Source organism: Manduca sexta, chromosome 16 (genome assembly GCF_014839805.1).
Source record: "Manduca sexta isolate Smith_Timp_Sample1 chromosome 16, JHU_Msex_v1.0, whole genome shotgun sequence".
NCBI lineage: Eukaryota > Metazoa > Arthropoda > Insecta > Lepidoptera > Sphingidae > Manduca > Manduca sexta.
In genome coordinates, this window is record NC_051130.1 from 7042932 (window position 1) to 7064444 (window position 21513).

Here is a 21513-nt window from a genome sequence, read left to right on the forward strand (position 1 = left end):
AGTGATTAAAATTAACAGCATTTGCAGTCAGACGATTTTCTTAGAATAACATGTGTGGTTTGGTTTCTGATTTGAAACTGTCCTTTTTTGCCTTTCGTCTTCCATTTGTATTATAATTTGCATTAATCAACGCCTGATATAATCTTTCCTTCTTCAGGTTTACATGTCCTTACATTGTTATCGATCATTATTGAAATCTTTACGTTAATGAAGCCAGCTGTAACGTTTTTGTTCCCAGCAAACAAATTCTCACGTTGATCGCGTGAGAGAAATGTAAAAGCTGGCTATTGTAAATAAAATCGGCACGGCAGCGCCAATTAGAAAGATATGTGACGTGTAAAGTGGTGCAGGCTGCGACCTCAGGCAGCTCTATTCGCGGCGATGATATCACCGCTCGGAGCCCACGTCCTCGCCTCGAACAAACTCGTTTGTTGTTTACTTGTCTCGATGTATCAACTTGGCGATTCTGAACGCAGGACGTCATGTATCAAGTAAGACTTGCCTGACGTCATCGCTGCTAGTTTCACAATTTTTCTTTATAGAGAAACAATAATATTGCACTTCCTGTTGATATCATAATCTGGAAATATTTTATATTATTTTTACTTACTACTTCTTGTTATAATGTTACTGCAGCGATCTATACAATTTGCAGACCATAGATACAATTTAAAATGTTTCTAAATTGTAATGTTATATCCTTGAAGCAAGAATTTTGCCTTTTATTTTGTTCAAAGCTATAATAATATAATGTTACATCGAGTAAATCTTTGCGTGCTCTAGCTCCAGAGCTGCCCAAAACCGGCTCTAGATTTAGATTATGTTTGTTTTTTGTTTGCCAGGAAACTCGTAAGACGCCGATGTTAAAATGGCATAAATATTATAGTCTCCTAATACCAAAACAATTTGTTCAGCCAGAAGTACATTATATTTAATTAGTTTTATTGTAATACAATTCAATTACACACGATCCAGAAGGCTAGCTCTCGAGGAAGTAACAAGGTTTAATATTTTAAGCAACATTTTCATACGAAGTGTATGGTGATTACGTAATTTTTGGAGAATTGCGTGCCGGTTCGTAGCTTTAGGAGGCATGACAGGTAGGCCATATGGTCGACGACCTTGTCTAGCTACAGCTCGAGTGACTGGCGAACTGTTCGTACACCTACACTCGTAATTTCCAATTTTCGTTCGTGCTTGAGTAGTCGATGCAAAATATGTTTAAAAACTGATACGTTTGTCCATTTAGCAACGAGATTAGATATGTTATCTTGCATTTTTAAATATCAATGACCCCAGCATAGTCATTGTAGCTATTGTAAGAATGTAAAGAAAAAAAGATAGATAGATAATGAAGCGAAAAGAAAACTTTTGTATGTTATTTTTTACGGTTTACTTGTAAAATGTTAGTCATCGTTATTTGTTGAATATTCTTCTTTTTTTTTCGATACTGATATCAAATATGCGGCACATAAAGACAACAGTTACATGTATAATGTTTATATCTCAAGTTGCTTTTTAAATGTCGGAGCAAAAAATGGTACGTGTATTGTGCAACGGTAGAATGTAGACTGGTAGAGCCTGGAGTTTCTTGCCTATCTCGGGTCTGCCGATCTGGTTTTACACCGCGAGCCTTCTATAGTCTCATTTAAATACTTGTTTGGCATCAAGCCGTTTTTGGGCGGGTTCTTGAGACGGCTTTCCAACTCCTGCGCATTGGGGTCGTGTTTTTTGTTAACCATAAGAGTAAAGATTCTGTGCGTCCAACTGAACATCACGACATTGCTTTTGTATGTGTATAAATTACAAAAGAATTTTTCGTGAAGCCCGCCGCAGTCTGCGATATTTATACGTAGTTCCACGTACTCGGTGAAACTCGTTTGACTGGTGGCGAATACGAAATTACTTTCTGTGAATAGAATTATATTAAGTATGCAAATTTTTGCTATATTTACGTTTTGTCGTATCAACGTTTTGATTATGAGGTGAATTGTTTAATAAGGATGTCCCGTATGTGGCGAATTAACTGCGAGTTGTATAGAAATATAAAACATGGTATGTTGATAACTTATACCGTGTAAGTCAGCGTCAGAATAAGCTTTCTTATTCATAAGCAGTGTTGTGCATAAACGGGTTGCAAAGTGGCGTTGAGTAATCGGCCAGATATAGCCTGGCGCCTTCGACGCCGTCATCTCTCTCGGTGACTCAGGGCTCGAACACATGTGCAGCTGCAGCTTTTACTGACAATTAACAAAGCCTCTGCTGTAATCAACACTCGTTACTTTCCATTTGCAACAACATAAAAGTTTATGTTATGATTGAATGTTTGTGAAGTATAACATTCACTAACCTATGTGTATGTATGTACGCACATACATAAAACACTCCGATAAGGAAGTACATAGCATGTGTTGTTCCTTAGAGAAAAGTGTTTAGGCGTTCAAATTGCCACATTAAGTCACACTTTACTCATTAACCTAAAACTTGTAATTGATCACATTAGTATTCTGATTTGGTAGAGTTCATTGAACAGAAAAGTTTTAGAGTTTATTGCTAGGTGACTACTTTTCATACTAGTAATTTTGTACAGCGGCTATGATATACTTCAAATTTAATAAAATACATATTCATTTCCTCTTTATTATTAACTTCGCCTACTTTGAACGACACACCAGTACCTACTAATCCAATCACATTATAATAATAGTCTGTAGTTTAAATATAATGGTAGAATAAATACAAGTATAACATTTTTGACACTGAAATGTTGCGCTCTACATTACTCTACCAAGCTTATCATGGGCGAAATCAAAATGTGCATTTTTAAGGTATTAATTGAAAACTTATAGGTGTATGGATTAATGTAAAGTATTTATAAATAAATATTACGACATGCAAATAAATAACGCAGGAATAATGCACTCGGCCAGGAAATCACGTTTTGAGATAATTAAATGTTTTCCTCCACATAGCGCTGTCAGCGTTTAATCTTCGTAATACACGTGACTGATGAACTACTGGTAACATAATGATTTCCACATCGTTCCACATTTGAATAGGTATATTTATGATGATTGTAAACAAATATATTACTCGATTCAAATGAAAATTCGTAATTTGTACATACTGTTACGTAAATTAAATGAGATATATAACCGTAAATAAATATTGTGCCAGATATAATAGTAATTGAAGGTGTTGAGAAAAATAGTTGTTTGATCTCAAATTAAAGGCTTAAAACTTGGCACTATGACATATCAACAAGTGGCTTTATTGTCATTACTCTACATGAGTTTTTTTATATAGATAGCGAGGTTTCAATAAGGATAATATAATATTTCAGTATACCCATCCTACGGTATCCTTTGTGGTAATGATTTCTAATAAATGGCAGGTGTCTTATTCACTGCGGTTTTTCTTCGTCATTATTATTATATAAATCAAGGTAATTCAATGTCATTGGTATTAAGTGGATAATAATATAAATTATATTATAATGGTATCAGAAAATAATTAATTATATTGCAATATAATGCACATTGGTTTAAATAGTAAGATGTGAAGGAAGTCTTTACGGTTTTTATATTACCTGTTTAACTCTGATTTATAATTTCATAATATGATTTTACCACAATTTAACCATCAACTTCTGAAAAGTAAAACACGAAAGTACTGCGATAAGGTTTTTCAATTCGACACGCTTGACGGCTTCTCATTCATGTAATCAAAGCTTACTGTTATCTAGGTAATATCGTCCTGAAGCTTTCACTGTTATTCAGTGCTCGTAATATGTAAGTTATACATCAGACGTATACTATGATTTTGTAGAAATTTATTAATATCTTTCATACATTGTATTGACTAAGAACAACGTATTGCAACAGTTTAAAATGTATGTATTTTGTAACAACTCTTAAATGTTTTACAATATTGTGCGTGTTTTCTCACCGCTTTAAACTTTTTAATTTGAATGGGCCATGATGAAATATAGCATAATACCAAGAGCACAATAAATTGAGACGTTGACTCTTTGTACAAGAAACTATATCGATCGCAATTAGTCGCGCAAAGGGATTTAGGACGTGTTTGGCTCCCATCGCTAGGCGACAGTTGGAATAGATTGAAGCTATTAAATATTAATTATAATTATTTTTGTATTGAGAGGCTAGAGGTAAGTTTACACCTGCAATTTAGTATTAATGCTACTATATAAAATATTGTTATTTATTAGATAAGTAAACAGCTTAAGGATTTCATTTCGTTAAAACACTGAACAGCTAATGTTCTAGTAAGTGCAATTTGTAAACAGCATCACAGGTCAATGCTCTATGAATGGCTGAGTGCCAAGAATTAAGTGCATTAGGAATAAAATCGCGAGCTTCTACGTATTAGTTTTAGGGCATACAAAGGTCTTAAGTGTAAAATTGTATATCTACCTACTGTTTAATCTATGTAGGTACCCAGCTCATGGTGGGTAGAGCAATATTTTTTTTATGATGAAAATATTCATGTAAACCAAAGTTCTGCAGTTTGTCTTGCAAGCAAAATGTTAATCACTTAAACGAGTACACAAATTACACAATTGAATCATTGTGTCATTGCTGAATTGGCTTTTGCGATTGCTTACTGCTTCCGCCCACTTATATAACGTTCCTAGTAAAGGACCTCAATATGTAAAATGAATAGATTTATTTAAGTCTTTATTAACCTGTTTCAAAGTCGAATGCGGCAAAATTATTTCGTGGTAGGTAACATAATTTAAAAAAAAATAAAAAACAAATTATATATACAATAACACAGGTACAGGTCTACCTTTCTGCGAAAATATGTTCGGCGCGAATTAAACTGAAGTGGAAAAGCCATATAACATTAAATATACAGCTAAAATGAGTCGGCTCTTGTGCGTATAATTGATAACGCAGTCTAGAAAATGGCCATAAAACGTATTTCATGATTTACGCTTTAGTGTTAGTAAAATTACTGCAGTTACAAAAATCTTTATTCCCCATTCCGTATCTTGAAGTTCCGCGATAGTACCTCAATTCTCTTAGCATTGTATGAGTTTGCGGGCGATTGTGTTCACTATCCATTGCTAGTTTGCCGATCTTCCTATTTCATAGTAAATAAATTCAAATAAAATTAAATACTAATAGTTGTTATATAAAGAATTAACGATTGCTTCTAATCGATTACTCATATATTTTTTTTTAGTCAAATCTTGTATCATTTTATTAATATCCGCTTGTGAGTTTATATTTGGAAGAACCTTTAAAGCGCCGGATATGTACCATGTACATACTATTATATATAATATAGTACTTAATATTATTATGACCAACAAAAAGTTATACGTGTATTAGTTACAATTCTACTTACCTCTTACATTTACGAATACATATTTTGCTTTATTTATTAATTTTAATTAATTATCTATGCAAAGCTATCGATTATGATTGAACATGTGGTTTATTAATAAAATGCATACTAAAAATATTTTATTTCAATAGACGTATACCTATCTAACTATTGTATGACGTGGTACCTAAACGTAGGGCGTTCAACATTTGTGGGCGGGACGCGGCAGTATGTGGCGCGAGCTTGCCGAGGTTGGAAAGCGGATATTCGCACGTTTTTTATTGAACATATATCGATATTAAACATATTCTTTCACTTTTACAACTTCAGTCTAAACATAAAAAAAATGTTAAAAGAATTTATCGTGAGTTTAAATACACGATAGCTCATTAACAAGTGTTGTAAAAGGACTTATTGAACCCAAACAAAAATATCGAGGTTTTGTGTAAATATAGACTAGTGTCAATATAATTTACGGATATGCTTCAAATGATAGCCGGTTAATATTGTGTCGCTCTATATCCATATTTAGATAAACGTTGCTGTGCTGCGTTGTCTCTATACACATGTAGGACTTTGTAGAGTAGAGCGCAATGGACGCGTGCTATGGCCGAGCCTCTGACGCTGCCACCGCTCCCTCAGCCACGACGATTTCCGCTTTTTCTTCATCCTTATCTATACAAACGGTGCGAAAATTATCTTCGGATAACTCAAACCTGCAAAAAACGTTTTTTTTTTATATAATAATGATAATAAATATTTACATAAATATTATGATGTCATAAAAGAAATATAAATTATTGTCGGCAGGCGTCACCGTTGCCCACACAACGATGTCCCGGAGCCATTGTTCGATGTGGAGCACACGACGAGCGTGGTCTCCGCGTACAAAACAGACTACGACGAAAAACACGTCAGCCGCACTACTACCGTTCATCATGAGGATCACTTACGGCTCGAAGGCGACTTTATTGAACCGGAACGTCCTCAATGGCAACCCGCTGAACGAACTAAACCAAAAAAACCAGAAGATAACCTCAAGCCTGAAGGTGAATTTGAAAAGAGACGTCCAGAGGAGTGGCGACCTGGTGAAAGGGCCCCAGTGAAAAAGCCAGAAGACAACTTAAGACCCGAAGGAGAGTTCGAAAAAAGACGTCCAGACGAATGGCGCCCTGGAGACCGAGCTCCTGTTCGCAAACCGGATGACAATTTGAGACCTGAGGGTGAATTTACAACTCCTGATAAGGAGCCCTGGAGACCGGCTGAGAGACCGAAACAGAAGAAACCAGAAGACAATTTAAGACCTGAGGGTGAATTTGAGAAAAGACAACCGGAGGATTGGCGTCCAGGTGATAGAGCTCCTGTACGTCGTCCTGATGATAATTTGAGACCTGAAGGAGAATTTACAACTCCTGAAAAAGAACCGTGGCGTCCAGCTGAAAGACAAAAGCCCAAAAAGCCTGAAGATAATTTACGCCCTGAAGGTGACTTCGAGAAACGTCAACCAGATGAATGGCGTCCTGGTGACAGGGCACCTGTTCGTCGCCCTGAGGATAACCTTAGACCTGAAGGTGAATTTACTTCGCCAGAAAAGCAGCAATGGCGTCCTGCAGAAAGGGAAAAACCTAAAAAGCCAGAAGATAATCTTAGACCCGAAGGTGACTTTGAAAAAAGGCGGCCAGAAGAATGGCGTCCTGGCGACAGAGAGCCTGTACGTCGTCCTGATGATAATTTACGCCCTGAAGGCGAATTCACGACACCAGAAAAAGAGCCATGGAAGCCTGCTGAAAGGCCAAAAGCTAAAAAACCAGAGGATAATTTAAGACCAGAAGGTGAGTTCGAGAAACGACAACCGGAAGATTGGCGTCCAGGTGATAGAGCTCCTGTGCGCCGTCCAGAAGATAATCTCAAACCTGAGGGTGAATTTGAAAAGAGACGCCCAGAAGAATGGAGACCTGGAGACAGAGCACCCGTTCGACGCCCAGAGGACAACCTTAAGCCTGAAGGAGAATTTACTACCCCAGAGAAAGAAAGCTGGAAGCCTGCAGAAAGACAAAAACCAAAGAAACCTGAAGACAATTTAAAACCTGAAGGGGAGTTTGAAAAGCGCAAGCCTGAAGAATGGAAGCCTGGTGATAGGGCACCAGTACGTCGACCTGAAGATAATCTTAAGCCAGAGGGTGAATTTGCCACTCCTGAAAAAGAACGCTGGCAACCAGCTGAACGTCCAAAACAGAAGAAACCTCAAGACAATTTAAGACCAGAAGGAGAATTCGAGACTCCTAAAAAAGAAGAATGGAAACCGGCTGAAAGACCCAAACAAAAGAAACCCGAAGATAATTTGCGCCCTGAAGGGGAGTTTACGACAGAAAGATCTATTACAGAAGACTACAAGGTAGTAACAGGTGAAAGAGCTGAAATTATACGCCGCATTGATAACATTATCACGGAGGGAGAATTTACAGGTAAGCATTCAGTTGAGTTACGCAACATTCTCTTTGACTACTATGTTTGATACTTAATTTAAATGTTAGTGTCTTACGACCAATAATTGCTTATTTTTAACAGTATATACGTAGGGACTGTATTATATGACAGCCAGGACCTGTGTTTCGCACTTAGGCCTAACTTGCGATTCTATACATATTTCTTTATAATAATTCGATTCGTAAACCCAGTTAAACGTGGAAGTCGGTCAAAAAATTTAACAAAATATTAATTGTGTTACGTCTGAGACCAAAGCGATATTTATATATTTATATTTTTATTAATAATTATAATTTATTATTTATTTCAATTTCAGACACAACAACTTCTCGTACTGAATATACGGTAAAGCCTGTTGAAAGACCAAAACCTGTTCGTCGTAACACATGGACAAAGATCGAAGGGGAAATGATTACTGATACGACAAGCAAATCAGAATACGTTGATTTCACTGATGTTGTGGAAAGAACAACAATGGTCGCGCGGAGAACTGATAATTTAATTAGAGAAGGTGAAATAGAGTTTATTACATCTAACCAGGAAGACTACACGCAAAAGGTTACACCTGTGGAACGGCATCAGAGACGTCGTACGTGGACGAAAGAAGACTTTGAAAAGTTCTATGCTACGGAAGAATTACAATCAGTGACCACGTCACAAAAGGAATTTAGAACTTATGAAGAAATAGATGTGAGGCAACCATTCAAGAAACCAAAAGATAATTTAAAACCAGAGGGTGAATTTGAAAAGCCTGAACACGAAGAATGGCGTCCAGCTGAAAGGCAAACACCTAAGAAACCCAAAGACAATTTAAAACCAGAAGGTGAATTTGAAACTCCTAAAAAAGAAGAATGGCGTCCTGCTGAAAGACCGAAGCAAAAGAAACCTCAGGATAACTTAAAACCAGAGGGAGACTTTGAACAACCAAAACAAGAAGAGTGGCGTCCCGCTGAAAGACAAACGCCTAAAAAACCTAAAGACAATTTAAGACCGGAAGGTGAATTTGAACAACCGAAACAAGAAGAATGGCGTCCCGCTGAAAGACCCAAACAAAAGAAACCCCAAGACAACTTAAAACCTGAAGGAGAATTTGAACAACCAAAACAAGAGGAATGGCGCCCCGCTGAGAGGCCTAAACAAAAGAAGCCACAAGATAATCTTAAACCCGAAGGAGATTTCGAGCAACCGAAACACGAAGAGTGGCAACCCGCTGAAAGGCAAACTCCAAGAAAACCTAAAGACAATTTGAGGCCAGAAGGCGAATTTGAAACTCCTAAGCAAGAAGAATGGCGCCCTGCTGAAAGACCAAAACAAAAGAAACCCCAGGACAACCTCAAACCAGAAGGAGAATTCGAACAACCGAAACATGAAGAGTGGCGGCCCGCTGAAAGACCCAAACAAAAGAAACCTCAAGACAATCTAAAACCTGAAGGAGAATTCGAACAACCGAAGCACGAAGAGTGGCAACCCGCTGAAAGGCAAACGCCAAGAAAACCTAAAGACAATTTAAGGCCAGAAGGCGACTTCGAAACTCCTAAGCAAGAAGAGTGGCGTCCTGCTGAAAGACCCAAACAAAAGAAACCCCAGGACAACCTGAAACCAGAAGGAGAATTCGAACAACCTAAACATGAAGAGTGGCGGCCAGCTGATAGACCTAAACAAAAGAAACCTCAAGACAATCTAAAACCTGAAGGAGAATTTGAGCAACCGAAGCACGAAGAGTGGCGTCCAGCTGAGAGACCTAAGCAGCATAAACCACAGGATAACCTTAAACCGGAAGGAGAATTCGAACAACCTAAACAAGAAGAGTGGCGTCCTGCTGAAAGACCTAAACAAAAGAAACCTCAAGATAATCTGAGACCGGAAGGAGAATTTGAACAACCTAAACAAGAAGAGTGGCGGCCCGCTGAAAGACCTAAACAAAAGAAACCTCAAGACAATCTGAGACCTGAAGGCGAATTTGAACAACCGAAACAAGATGAGTGGCGTCCAGCTGAGAGACCTAAGCAACATAAACCACAGGATAACCTTAAACCAGAAGGAGATTTCGAACAACCGAAACAAGAAGAGTGGCGTCCTGCTGAAAGACCAAAACAAAAGAAACCTCAAGATAATCTGAGACCGGAAGGAGATTTTGAGCAACCTAAACAAGAAGAGTGGCGTCCAGCTGAAAGGCCGAAGCAAAAGAAACCTCAAGATAACCTAAGACCGGAAGGAGAATTCGAACAACCTAAACAAGAAGAATGGCGTCCAGCTGAAAGACCTAAGCAAAAGAAACCTCAAGATAACCTAAGACCGGAAGGAGAATTCGAACAACCTAAACAAGAAGAGTGGCGTCCAGCTGAAAGACAAACTCCTAAAAAGCCACAAGACAATTTGAAACCGGAGGGTGATTTCGAAACACCTAAACAAGAAAAATGGCGTCCCGCAGATCGACCTACACCTATAAAGCCTGAAGATAATTTACGTCCCGAGGGTGAGTTTGAAACAAGAAAGCCCGAGGAATGGCGCCCCGCAGAACGTCCTGTACAAAAGAAACCACAAGATAATCTTAAACCTGAGGGCAAATTCGAAGAACCGCAGCCAGAAGAATGGCGACCTGCTGAACGACAAACACCAAGAAAACCGAAAGATAATTTGAAACCAGAAGGGGAATTCGAAACACCTAAACAAGAGAGATGGCGCCCAGCAGATCGTCCTACACCTAAGAAACCAGAAGATAATTTACGTCCCGAGGGCGATTTTGAAACAAGAAAGCCAGAGGAATGGCGCCCTGCAGAACGTCCCGTACAAAAGAAACCAAAAGATAATCTAAAGCCAGAAGGTGAATTTGAAAAGCCAAAACATGAAGAGTGGCGTCCAGCTGAAAGGCCTAAACAAAAGAAACCCCAAGATAATCTAAAACCAGAAGGAGATTTTGAGCACCCTGAACATGAAGAGTGGCACCCTGCTGAAAGGCAAACGCCAAAAAAACCAAAAGACAATTTACGTCCCGAGGGTGATTTCGAGAAACGTCGTCCGGATGAATGGCGTCCCGCTGAAAGACCTATTCAGAAGAAACCGCAAGATAACTTAAGACCAGAAGGGAAATTCGAAGAACCTAAACCTGAGGAATGGCGCCCCGCCGAACGTCAAACGCCTAAGAAACCTCAGGACAATCTTCGACCGGAAGGTGAATTTGAGAAACCAACACATGAGAAATGGCGTCCGGCTGAAAGACCTGTTCAGAAAAAACCACAGGATAATCTAAGACCTGAAGGTAAATTCGAAGAACCTAAACCTGAAGAATGGCGTCCCGCCGAGCGGCAAACTCCTAAGAAACCTCAAGACAATCTCCGACCAGAAGGTGAATTCGAAAAACCAAAACAACAAGAATGGCGTCCGGCTGAAAGGCCTATTCAGAAGAAACCCCAAGACAACCTTAAACCTGAAGGTAAATTTGAAGAACCTAAACCTGAGGAATGGCGTCCTGCCGAAAGGCAAACACCTAAGAAACCTACAGATAATCTGCGCCCAGAAGGTGATTTTGAAGCTCCAAAACGCGATGAGTGGCGTCCTGCTGAAAAACCCGTAGTAAAGAAACCAAAAGACAATCTTAAACCTGAGGGTGAATTTGAAAAGCCCAAACAAGACGAATGGCGCCCAGCTGAGCGACAAACACCTAAAAAGCCTCAAGACAATCTCAAGCCTGAGGGTAAGTTTGAATCTCCAAAACCTGATGAGTGGCGTCCGGCGGAACGACCCGAAGTTAAGAAACCAAAGGATAATTTAAAACCGGAGGGTGAATTCGAAAAACCTAAACAGGATGAATGGCGACCTGCTGAAAGGCCCATTGCAAAGAAACCAGAGGATCATTTGAAACCCGAAGGAGATATGGAAGTAGTGAGACGAAAAGATTATACTGCGACTCGTGGAGATCGCGTTGATATTGTTAAGCACGAGGATCACCTGAGAATGGAAGGCACGATTGATATACATCGTTCCAGAGATGATTACAAACGCGTTGAAAGGACTGAAAAGGTCGTTATTCAAAGACATGAAGACAATTTGCGCACAGAGGGTGAATTCATTGATCTTCAAGTTCGTAATGATTATAGTGCTACAAAAGGTGAACGAGCTCCAGTAGTCAAACCTCAGGATAATTTGAAACCTGATGGAAAATTCTATAAACCTGAAATCATACCATCCCAACCTGCTGAAAAACGTAAGCCATTTAAACAAGTCGACAATATAACTATCGAACGAGATATTGATTTATACAATAGACAAAAGGTCGAAAGGCTGGATATTATTAGAAGAGAGGACAATCTGAAGATAGAAGGTGAATTTATTGACATGAAACAAAGAGATGATTACAGTATTGTTAAGGGAGAAAGAACTTCTGTTGTTAAACATGAAGATAACTTAAAGATGGAAGGAAAAATGGAAAACATACGTACTTCGGATACCTATCGTGTCGTAAAGGGTCAAAGAGTTAAACTAACTCGCAGAGAAGATAATTTGAAGATAGAAGGCGTATTTGAGGACCATACACGCCGAGATGATTATAAAGTTATCAAAGGCCATGCCATTACGTATCCGCAGGACAAGAGACCCAAAGACGAATATGAAAAATTGCCAGAGGATAATGATAGGTATGGACCAACAAAGGTTATAGATAAAACAAGACCCCATGAAGAGTCTGACCATCCATCACGACCGAGGGGACCTTCGGAAGATCGACCGGGAGAAAAACCTAAAGGCTCTTGGCACCCAGATGACGATCAGAAGCGTCATCCCAAGGTCCCTAGACAACCAGGAGATAAATTTGAGCAGCTTCCTAGGGATAAACTGCAACCCGATGACGTTTACGAAGGACATCCCAAAGGCCCTCGACAACCTGGTGATACATTCGATAGGCGTCCTAAAGATGGTTCGCGGCCTGATGATGATGACAGACGTCATCCAAAGAGTCCTAGGCGTCCTGGAGATACATTAGATAGACGACCTAAGGATGGTTCCCAACCAGATGATGAAACCAGACGTTACCCCAAGGGTCCTGGACAACCTGAAGATACATACGATAGGCGTCCTAAAGATGGTTCGCGACCTGATGACGATGACAGGCGTTATCCAAAGGGTCCTAGGCAGCCTGGAGATACATTCGATAGACGTCCTAAGGATGGTTTGCAACCGGATGATGAAACCAGACGTTATCCCAAGGGTCCTGCACATCCTGAAGATACATTTGATAAGCGTCCTAAAGATGGTTCGCGACCGGACGATGATGACAGACGTCATCCAAAAGGTCCTAGACAGCCGGGAGATACATTTGATAGACATCCTAAGGGTGGTTTCCAACCGGACGATGAGACCAGGCGTTACCCCAAGAGTCCTGGACAGCCGGGAGATACTTTAGATAGACGTCCTAAAGATGGTTCGCAGCCAGATGATGATTATAGACGTTATCCCAAGGGTCCCGGACAACCTGGAGATACGTACGATAGACGACCAAAGGATGGTTCGCAGCCGGACGATACTAAACATCATCCAAAAGGACCTCGTCAACCTGAAGACACTGTCGACCAGCGTCCTAGAGACAATTTGAAACCTGAAGGTGAATTTGATAGACCTTCCAAACAACAATGGGCTCCAGGTCAAAGGCCCGAACAAATAAAACCAAAAGATAACTTGCATTTAGATGGGCAATTTGAAACGCGTCCTAAAACACAATGGCAACCAGGTGAAACCCCAGCTCAGGTGCGTCCGCAAGATAATTTACGTCCGGAAGGTGATTTCGAAAGGCCGTCCAGACCAAAGTGGGTGACATCAGAAAGACCTGAACAAATAAAACCTAAAGATAATTTATATCCTGAAGGTTCACCATCGCACACCCCAAGCCAAACAGGGCCTGGCGGTCAATTTGATCGCCCTGAAACGCCTAAGTGGACCCCGGCTGAAAGACGGACACCAATAAGACCTACTGATAACCTTCATACAAATGGCGATATTATTAAACATGACACATCAAAAACAGAAACGGGCAGATTAGTCAAGAAAATTGTAGGATCAAAAATCATAACAACTCGTGACGACACCGTGAAGAGTCATGTCGACCACCGAAAAGATACGGTAATACGTCAAGACGATCAAACTCACGTAAAACGTACCGAAACCCACCAACAACAAACGCACGCTGACCAAACAACCTCCAAGCACATTAAGCATGCAACTATAAGATCTGATAACGTGACTGATCATTCTCACACTGATCACACAACTACGAAGCATACTCAACATGGCACTCATGTTAAACATACTACTGTTGGATCCCATGATGTGACAGATCAATCTCGTATTGACCGGACAGTTTCTAAACACACTCAGTCGGGTACTCACGTTAAGCATACAACTGTAAAATCAGAAGATTTAACAGATCAGTCTCACGTTGACCACACAACTGTTCAGTATATTCAAGGTGGACCACATGTAACGCGTACTATCGTTAGGTCCGAAGATGTAACTGACGAATCTTCTATAAAACGCGTTCACTCTGGATCGCATATTAAACACACAACTGTAACATCTCAAGATGTAACTGACCAGTCTCATATTACCACTAAACACATTCAATCTGGCGCGCATACCAAACATACTACAATTAGACGTGGAGATACCCCCGATCGTACAGCATCTCCAAAAGACTTAGATCGTGTATCATCTCCAGATACTGTAGATCGCCACCAGAAGATTACTGATCGCACTGTAGGTCGAAATGTCACCGATAAAAGTGTGGTTCAAAAGACAGATATGAAAAACGTTAAAAATGTAACTTCATCTACAACAAAGACAATTAAACAGATAACGGAGAAGAAGCTCAGAGGTGGTAAGTGGGTAACTGTTACACGTAATGTAGAAGTGGACGTTACGACGCAAGGCGATAAAGGAGATATAATGCCTGTTAGAGGAGAGCCCGGCGATAGGTCCCCACGTTATAGGGACTCTGGCGATACAACACAAAGAATTGTATCGTCGACTAATCAAGGATTGCATTCCCAACAACATTACGCTTCTACGGACGCTATCAACCAACGAGATGTGTTGAATACCACGTATATTAAAAAGGGATCTTCACAACAACAAATCTCGAGCGACAGTAATCAACGTGTAATGTCGTCACAACAAACTGTTAAAACGTCATCGACGGATCAAAGCACATCATCTCAACAGAGACAAACGGTCTCGGAGAGTCATCATCAACGAAATATTGGTACAACATCTGTTTCAAACACTACTCATATTGATCAAAACACTTCAAGAACGATGCAAAAATCTGTTTCTGGCAGTCAAATTAATAAGCAATCTGCAATGGATACTACACAAAGAATTATATCATCAGATTATACCGATGTCAACACAAATCAACGTCACATGGTGGATAGTCATGCTGAAAAGAGCACTGGTTCAACAACATACATTACCAGAGGCAGTCATGTAGAACAAAACGTTTCGAAGTCAACTCATCAATCGACTAATAGAAACTTAAGCGACAACGTGACAAAGACGAGCATTGAATTTCAGAGAGCTATGCATGGCGGCGACGATTCCTCATCTGCTGTAGTTGATCGGAGTTTACGCAGTGGTCATCACAAGCGCACTTCAGATTTAGTCTCGGACACATCTTCGACAAATGCTGTTTTACATCGAAAAGGTGTTACTTCAAACACCGAGGCGCAACATTCTATTAGTACTACAGCGGCTGCACAGAGAAAGAGTATCGGCAATCTAACCGAAAGAGGCGAATACATCAGCAATTCAACCCATAGCACAGACAGAAAAAGTATAAGTTCAATGCACCGTTCGAACCGTGATAACATGACTGTCATTTCACAGCAAATGGACAGTTCAGATGCGCGTCGCAATCAAAGTAGAAGAGACGGACAGTCTACTGTTATGGTAGACCGACAATTAAAAGGCGGAGCTAAGGATAATCTTCGAGTTGGTGGAGAATTCTATGGACAGTCCGAAGCCCGATCGTATGGAAGCTTTTCTAGATCGGATCAACACACACAAAGGGCTGAGCGATCTGAACATGTCGAACGAGTAGAACGAGTGCAGCGCGTACAACGACATGGAAACACTTCGCATTTCGTGTTGGGTGACGGCGGAACTAGTTACAAGCGCGAATACACAGCCCATGTCCACGGCATCTGCCCCGCCACCTTAATAGAGGCTCCGCAGACGCCGTTCAAACATACGCGCGACTCGCGCGAACATAAATTCTATACACCGAAAATTGGTCAAACTAAGCAATAAAATTTTCAGGCCTAAACTTTCAAAAGGCTAACTTATTCATTCCTTATTTAATGCTTTTTTTAGATTTTTATTGTTATTGGTAAAATTAACTATTACCTACCTATGATTATATAATTTAAAAAGCAATTAATATTGCTATTTTAATAACATTAACGTGCCTTCTCTTATAAATTTGCATAATATTTTATTTTAATTAACAATTTTATTGTATCCTTTGTTTTGTCAAACAATGCCATGTAATAAATAAATTTTTATATTATAAAACAATCTTTTTATTGGATACTACCTTATCAAGATGTCTATAACAGGTAACTATATACCTACCTACTCAATACTCAAACATAACTATATTATAAGTAGATATTCATAGATTAGGTAGGTGTATAGCGCAAAGTTATAGCGTAATCCACACCCAGGTCTATTCATTCTGTATAATATATGACGCAGATAGATCAAATTTTGTAACAGGATGAAAGGGTACAGAGAGAACTAAAGAACGAAAGTTACAATTATTAGAGGTACTCGTAATTAACTACAAACTATAGATTATTAAATGCTCTTTTATGGATTTTCAACAAAAATTCTAATTTATTTGACTGATATTAATTTACTTATTTTTCAGTTCTCACTTCTTAACTTATATTAACTTCTTATTACCACTACTTCTTTACTATCTAATTTCAAATTTTTTGTACTAGAACCTCTGTAGGTTAGGTAGCGACTGTTTGCTAGATAATAATTTTGTTTTAAAATCTAGATAGGAACAAAATATGCTACTTTCGAGTCCTATTCATTAAATGCCTCATAACTCCTGATTATTCTTTTGACAATGTACTTGATGCGGAGATCTAGGGTCCGAGTCCCGGGTCGGGCAAATAGATATTAGGCTTTTCTGGTCAGCATCAACTCGGAGTGTGAAATTTATCACCGATATGGCGAAAGGCTCACCTACATCATATCATGGGACGGAATATACACGGCGAAGAGTAGATAATACTAGTATCTATATACTAGTTGTGCCTCTGCTTCCCCTTTGGGATAAAAGGCGTGAGTGTGTGATTGAGAATTCCGTTCACTCTGATTTACGGATACTGTAGAGCGTGACAGACCATAGCGATACAACTACGGATTGTGTTAAGGAATGGCCGTTGTCGAATGCTGCTGTAATAATGCCCTTACATAAGACAGTTGGGATTTTCGGAGCACAGCGACATGCGTTTTTACTCAAGGGTCTCAAAGTATTAGTTTTTAGCGGGATTATGTAATACAGGGATACAAAGCGATTAGGTACAATGATGCAGACTTATTTTCTTCACTGGCTCTCACCCTCGAAACTCGCCTCGTCGAAACTAGCAATCGTGGGTTCTAGGGCTTGTGGGAATGGACACCTCGTTACCTACGACGAGTTGTAGACAAGGATATAAAATTTAGCAGTATTCGCCATGTGTATTGTATGTGTGTGTATTCATTTTTAATGGGAACTAAACATTATGCGTAAGAATAAATGTTTTGTTCATGATCTAGGTTGTCGGATGCATCATCAAATAAACTTGTAAATTATATATGTCAGTATTCGTCAAATTACAAAATGGTCAAAACTTCGGGTGACAACTAATAGGGATAATTTTAATTATGATTAATAAGAACTTATTTTGAATTCATTAAGACCTTTATTTAACCTTAAAATATTTCTAAAATACAATTTTAAATGGTATCATAAAGTTAAAAACTTATTAAATACAAAGCAATCATTAATGATGAAAATATTTTGTTATGCGCTATCGGAACTTGGCTCTTCGGAATCATGCGATGGTTTTAAGCGCCTAATTCTTTTATATCTTCCCAAATCCCCCTCAGAGTTGCGCGGGAGTGGACCAAACGCGTCGTTTTCTTGGTAATTTGGCGCATTCATATAAATTTCTGAGGCTGTTCTCAATTCTTTATTGTCTTGCTGTGAATTCGAAGCGCTCAATTTTTCCAGATATGGTGTGCTATAATCATTCCGTCTGTTTCGCGGGTTGCTATTATACATCAAATTTTCATCGACGCCTTCTACACCTGAAAGGACGGCGTCTGTGTCCGATCCTAGATTTACAGCTTCTTTCGCAACGTTATTGTTATTTATCAGTATAGGACTATCACTAGATAAGCCGTAGCCATTATACGCAGCAGATTGGTGGGAAGCAGAATTATCGCAAGCAGAATCATCGATAGCTTTATTTTTTGCCACGTTTGACGTGACGTCATAAAAACCATCGTCATCAAACTCATTTCCTTCATCGTTGTCTGCATCTTCGCTTTCAGATTTGTATTGAAAATATCCTGTTTTGGCATGTGGCAAGACACCGGCAGATCTTTTCTTCACATTATGATTTAAATCTTTTCTTTTAACCCTGACTAAAGCCCCTGAGTAAGAAGCAGAATCACCGTAGGCGTAAGAATTGGGAAAGGATTCTTCTAGAGACTTTAAAGAATCGGGAAGGTCGTCTAACGCCATTGAATACGTTTCTCTTTTATAATCTCTGTTTTGATTTTGAACTTTATCGTTATCAAGCTGTGACTTTTTTTCGTCTTGTGAACAGCTAAAATATTCTTGATCTGATGTAGACTCAGGCGAATTTAAATTATCTAATCCATTATCTGCTAATCCAGTATCTTCTAAAGCAATATCGTCGGTCAAAAAGTCATTGTAGTTTGTTTCTCTTTTATTTTCACACTTAGGAGATTCTTGTACAGGTGAAAGTGGATTTTTCGTATCCTTCGCAGAAGTTAATGAATTTAGTTTGTCGGACTGAATTGAATTTAAATCACTAGTACTGGTCACCTCCATTTTATTATCAGAATTGGTATTTCCTGTGTCAGAGCTTTCTGTTTGTTTATTGGGGGTAGTCGAATCTGAATTTGGAGTTTCTGGAGATTCTGTGCTTTCATCTGCGGAAGAACTGCTTGGTTGGACTTTGTTCAATTCTGACTGTACATTTTCTACAAGATTGTTTTCTTCAAGAGCTCCTGCTTTCTTCGTAATTTCTCTTTTATTGATATTATCGTAAGTGTCGTAATTAGCATGCGTTTCGTCGATTATTTTCTTTAATAGTTGTCTTTTTTCGTCTGTTAGTGAGTCCAATAATTCTTTTAATTCAGTGTCAGACAATTTTTTTATGTGATTTCTTATAGCTGTTTCTTCGGCTACGGTGTCACTGTCCTGTTGATTTTTATTTGAAATATTGGGTACGATACTTGTTTGTCTTGCTTCGCGCCTTTCTCGACTATTGCCAACCAGTTTGTTTTCTTCTGTCTCATATAAACCGCGTTTATTATCTGTTTGCATAGTATTGTGATACTGTTTAAAGAAATGTGCCTGCTCGCTCGTGTCCAATCCTTCGTTGTTATATTTGTTGTCAATTTTACTAACTTCATCTCTGTTGAACAACATAGTTCCCTCATCATTTCTAGTAAGTAATTCTGCAATTTTAGTATTTGGTTCTCCATTGCGAACAGAAAATTGCAGTTTCTTGGTCTCGTAGTTATTGGCCTCACGATCATTGCCATACTGAACCTCCTCGTTTAAGTCATTAGTTTCGAAGTGCTTTTTGGATTGGTGACGTAATGTTCGGGAGTCATCACTACTACGTTTACCGTCTGGAAACTAGAGAAGAAATATTTATCATACATACATATAGAGGACTACAGTCAAAATGTGCAAATTTTCTAATAAAGGTTAATTTATATCATTTCATTAAATATAATTTTGTTTATTAAAAACAGCGAATTATTTTTTACATTTTATGAGGGGCAAACTAAATTTTACTTTTTTGCGGATAAACATATAGAAGATCTATACACATTATAATAACGACAATAATTTATGTTCTATATAGCCAGATAGCACACAAATAACGGATCGGTCTCTTGCCATTCCCAGACAGGAAAGAATATGTGCTATTTCCTATGAAAGAGAGTACAAAATAGCTTATCATACAGTTTCGGCATTGTCTCGTAGACGTCGCTGCTCAGCGTCGGATTGGTATTCATTGTCCGATGAGTCCGCTTGATTATCTACTGCCTCTTCCTGTTCCGCGGATACCTGAATTACTCAACTCATAAGAGCAATATAACAATAGTTTAATACGAAAACACGTGATCATTCATCAGACATATTCATCAGTAATTTTTGTCAAGAAAATACAAAAGAATACTTATTACCAGCTTTTGCCCGGGGCTCCGACCGCCTAAAAAAGTTTTTCCGAGACTAATATTTTCCCGGGATAAAAAGCAGATTATAGCACTCTGGAGTTATATAGCATCCTTATTTATAAAATTTTTAAAATCGGTTCAGTAGTTTCAGAGATTAGTCCCTATAAATACGCAATATTTTCCTCTTAATAATATTAGTACCTATAGATCAGTAATTTACAGCTCGGGATAAGCCTCTTTATCACACTGGCGAATTGCGAGAAAATTCATAGCGGAGCGGGGGCGCAGCGTATTCGCCGCGGATTCGCAACGTCTTCGCTTTACCGTCGTGTTTTTCTACACTATAATAAAAACACCCTTTTCTTCAATTAAAACTTAAGCGTGTGCCTGTACATTGTAAGTATTTTAGTATCAAATACAACTTAGTTTAGACGGGATTGTCTTAAATTAGTCGCTGTACCTTCCCTGCTTTGCGTTCGTGTTCAGAGTCTTTGTACAAAACCAACAACTGTGTTTCCCCGTCTGAAACCATTCTGTGACTGGCTATCCAAAACGCATTGTCCGCAGCGTGTTCGCTGCGCCTTAATACTTAATACCGTAATAAAATCGGTCGCAATCCGCCAGTGTAATAGATCTTTAAGAAATTTAGATTTTCTTCATTCCGTGACTTTTTATTTCCCAGTTTAAACGTTGTGAAACAATATGAAATAAGGTGATACCAACATCAGTTTGCGAGACTCTCGCTGAGACGTCGTTCTCTTCACGGTCAGGCAAGTTTGCTGCAGGAGCCCCGCTTAAAACTTCGTACTCTGTTTCATCTGATGCGCTTTAATAAAAAGAAATGATTAAGTACAAGGTATATATAAAAATGAAAAAAAAAAACGGAATTAGGTATAAAAATATATACTTGGCATAATTTTCTTCTATTTGCAACGGCTTCGACGAAATACTAAAAATCACACAGCAAAGCAGAATAAATGGCACACCGCAGCGCATTTGTATATTTCACAAAAACAATCCAATAAAAATCTGACGCGTTTGTCAAATTGGAGGAATTTGTATTTTGTATAGCTTTTTAAAATATATATGCCAGTTTTAACATCAAACTTTTGAAATAACCATGGAGTATGTTTATCTTAAAAATTATAATTTATAAGTGTATTTTTCCAAAATGATTATTCC

The 21513-nt window shown here is 38.8% G+C and overlaps 2 protein-coding genes across 2 annotated transcripts in view; one reads left to right on the forward strand and one right to left on the reverse strand.

Moving 5' to 3' along the window:
* LOC115446254 (titin) overlaps positions 1-16401 on the forward strand; it is a 31874-nt gene extending 15473 nt beyond the window's left edge. Inside the window, exons 3-4 of the mRNA XM_037439340.1 lie at positions 6166-7820; positions 8159-16401. Coding sequence (XP_037295237.1) covers positions 6166-7820; positions 8159-16137 — 9634 coding nt within the window. The 3' untranslated portion in view covers positions 16138-16401. The remainder of the gene's footprint in view (positions 1-6165; positions 7821-8158) is intronic.
* A 1453-nt stretch (positions 16402-17854) lies between these two features.
* LOC115446246 (putative uncharacterized protein DDB_G0282133) lies at positions 17855-21409 on the reverse strand. The gene is made up of 4 exons (XM_030172832.2): positions 21239-21409; positions 21055-21157; positions 20117-20221; positions 17855-19783 (listed from the first exon to the last, which is right to left on the reverse strand). Exons 1-4 carry the CDS (start codon positions 21325-21327, stop codon positions 17909-17911), a joined length of 2172 nt encoding a protein of 723 aa, XP_030028692.2. The 5' UTR covers positions 21328-21409; the 3' UTR covers positions 17855-17908.
* Positions 21410-21513: the final 104 nt, after the last annotated feature.

Excerpts from the sequence above, each read along its gene's own strand:
- LOC115446246 (XM_030172832.2), bottom strand. The coding sequence starts at position 21,327 with ATGCGCTGCGGTGTGCCATTTATTCTGCTTTGCTGTGTGATTTTTAGT. Across the intron at positions 21,158-21,238 it reads ATAGAAGAAAATTATGCCAA|CGCATCAGATGAAACAGAGT; the intron begins GTATATATTTTT and ends TTTTTATTAAAG. Across the intron at positions 20,222-21,054 it reads CGAGAGTCTCGCAAACTGAT|GTATCCGCGGAACAGGAAGA; the intron begins GTTGGTATCACC and ends TGAGTAATTCAG.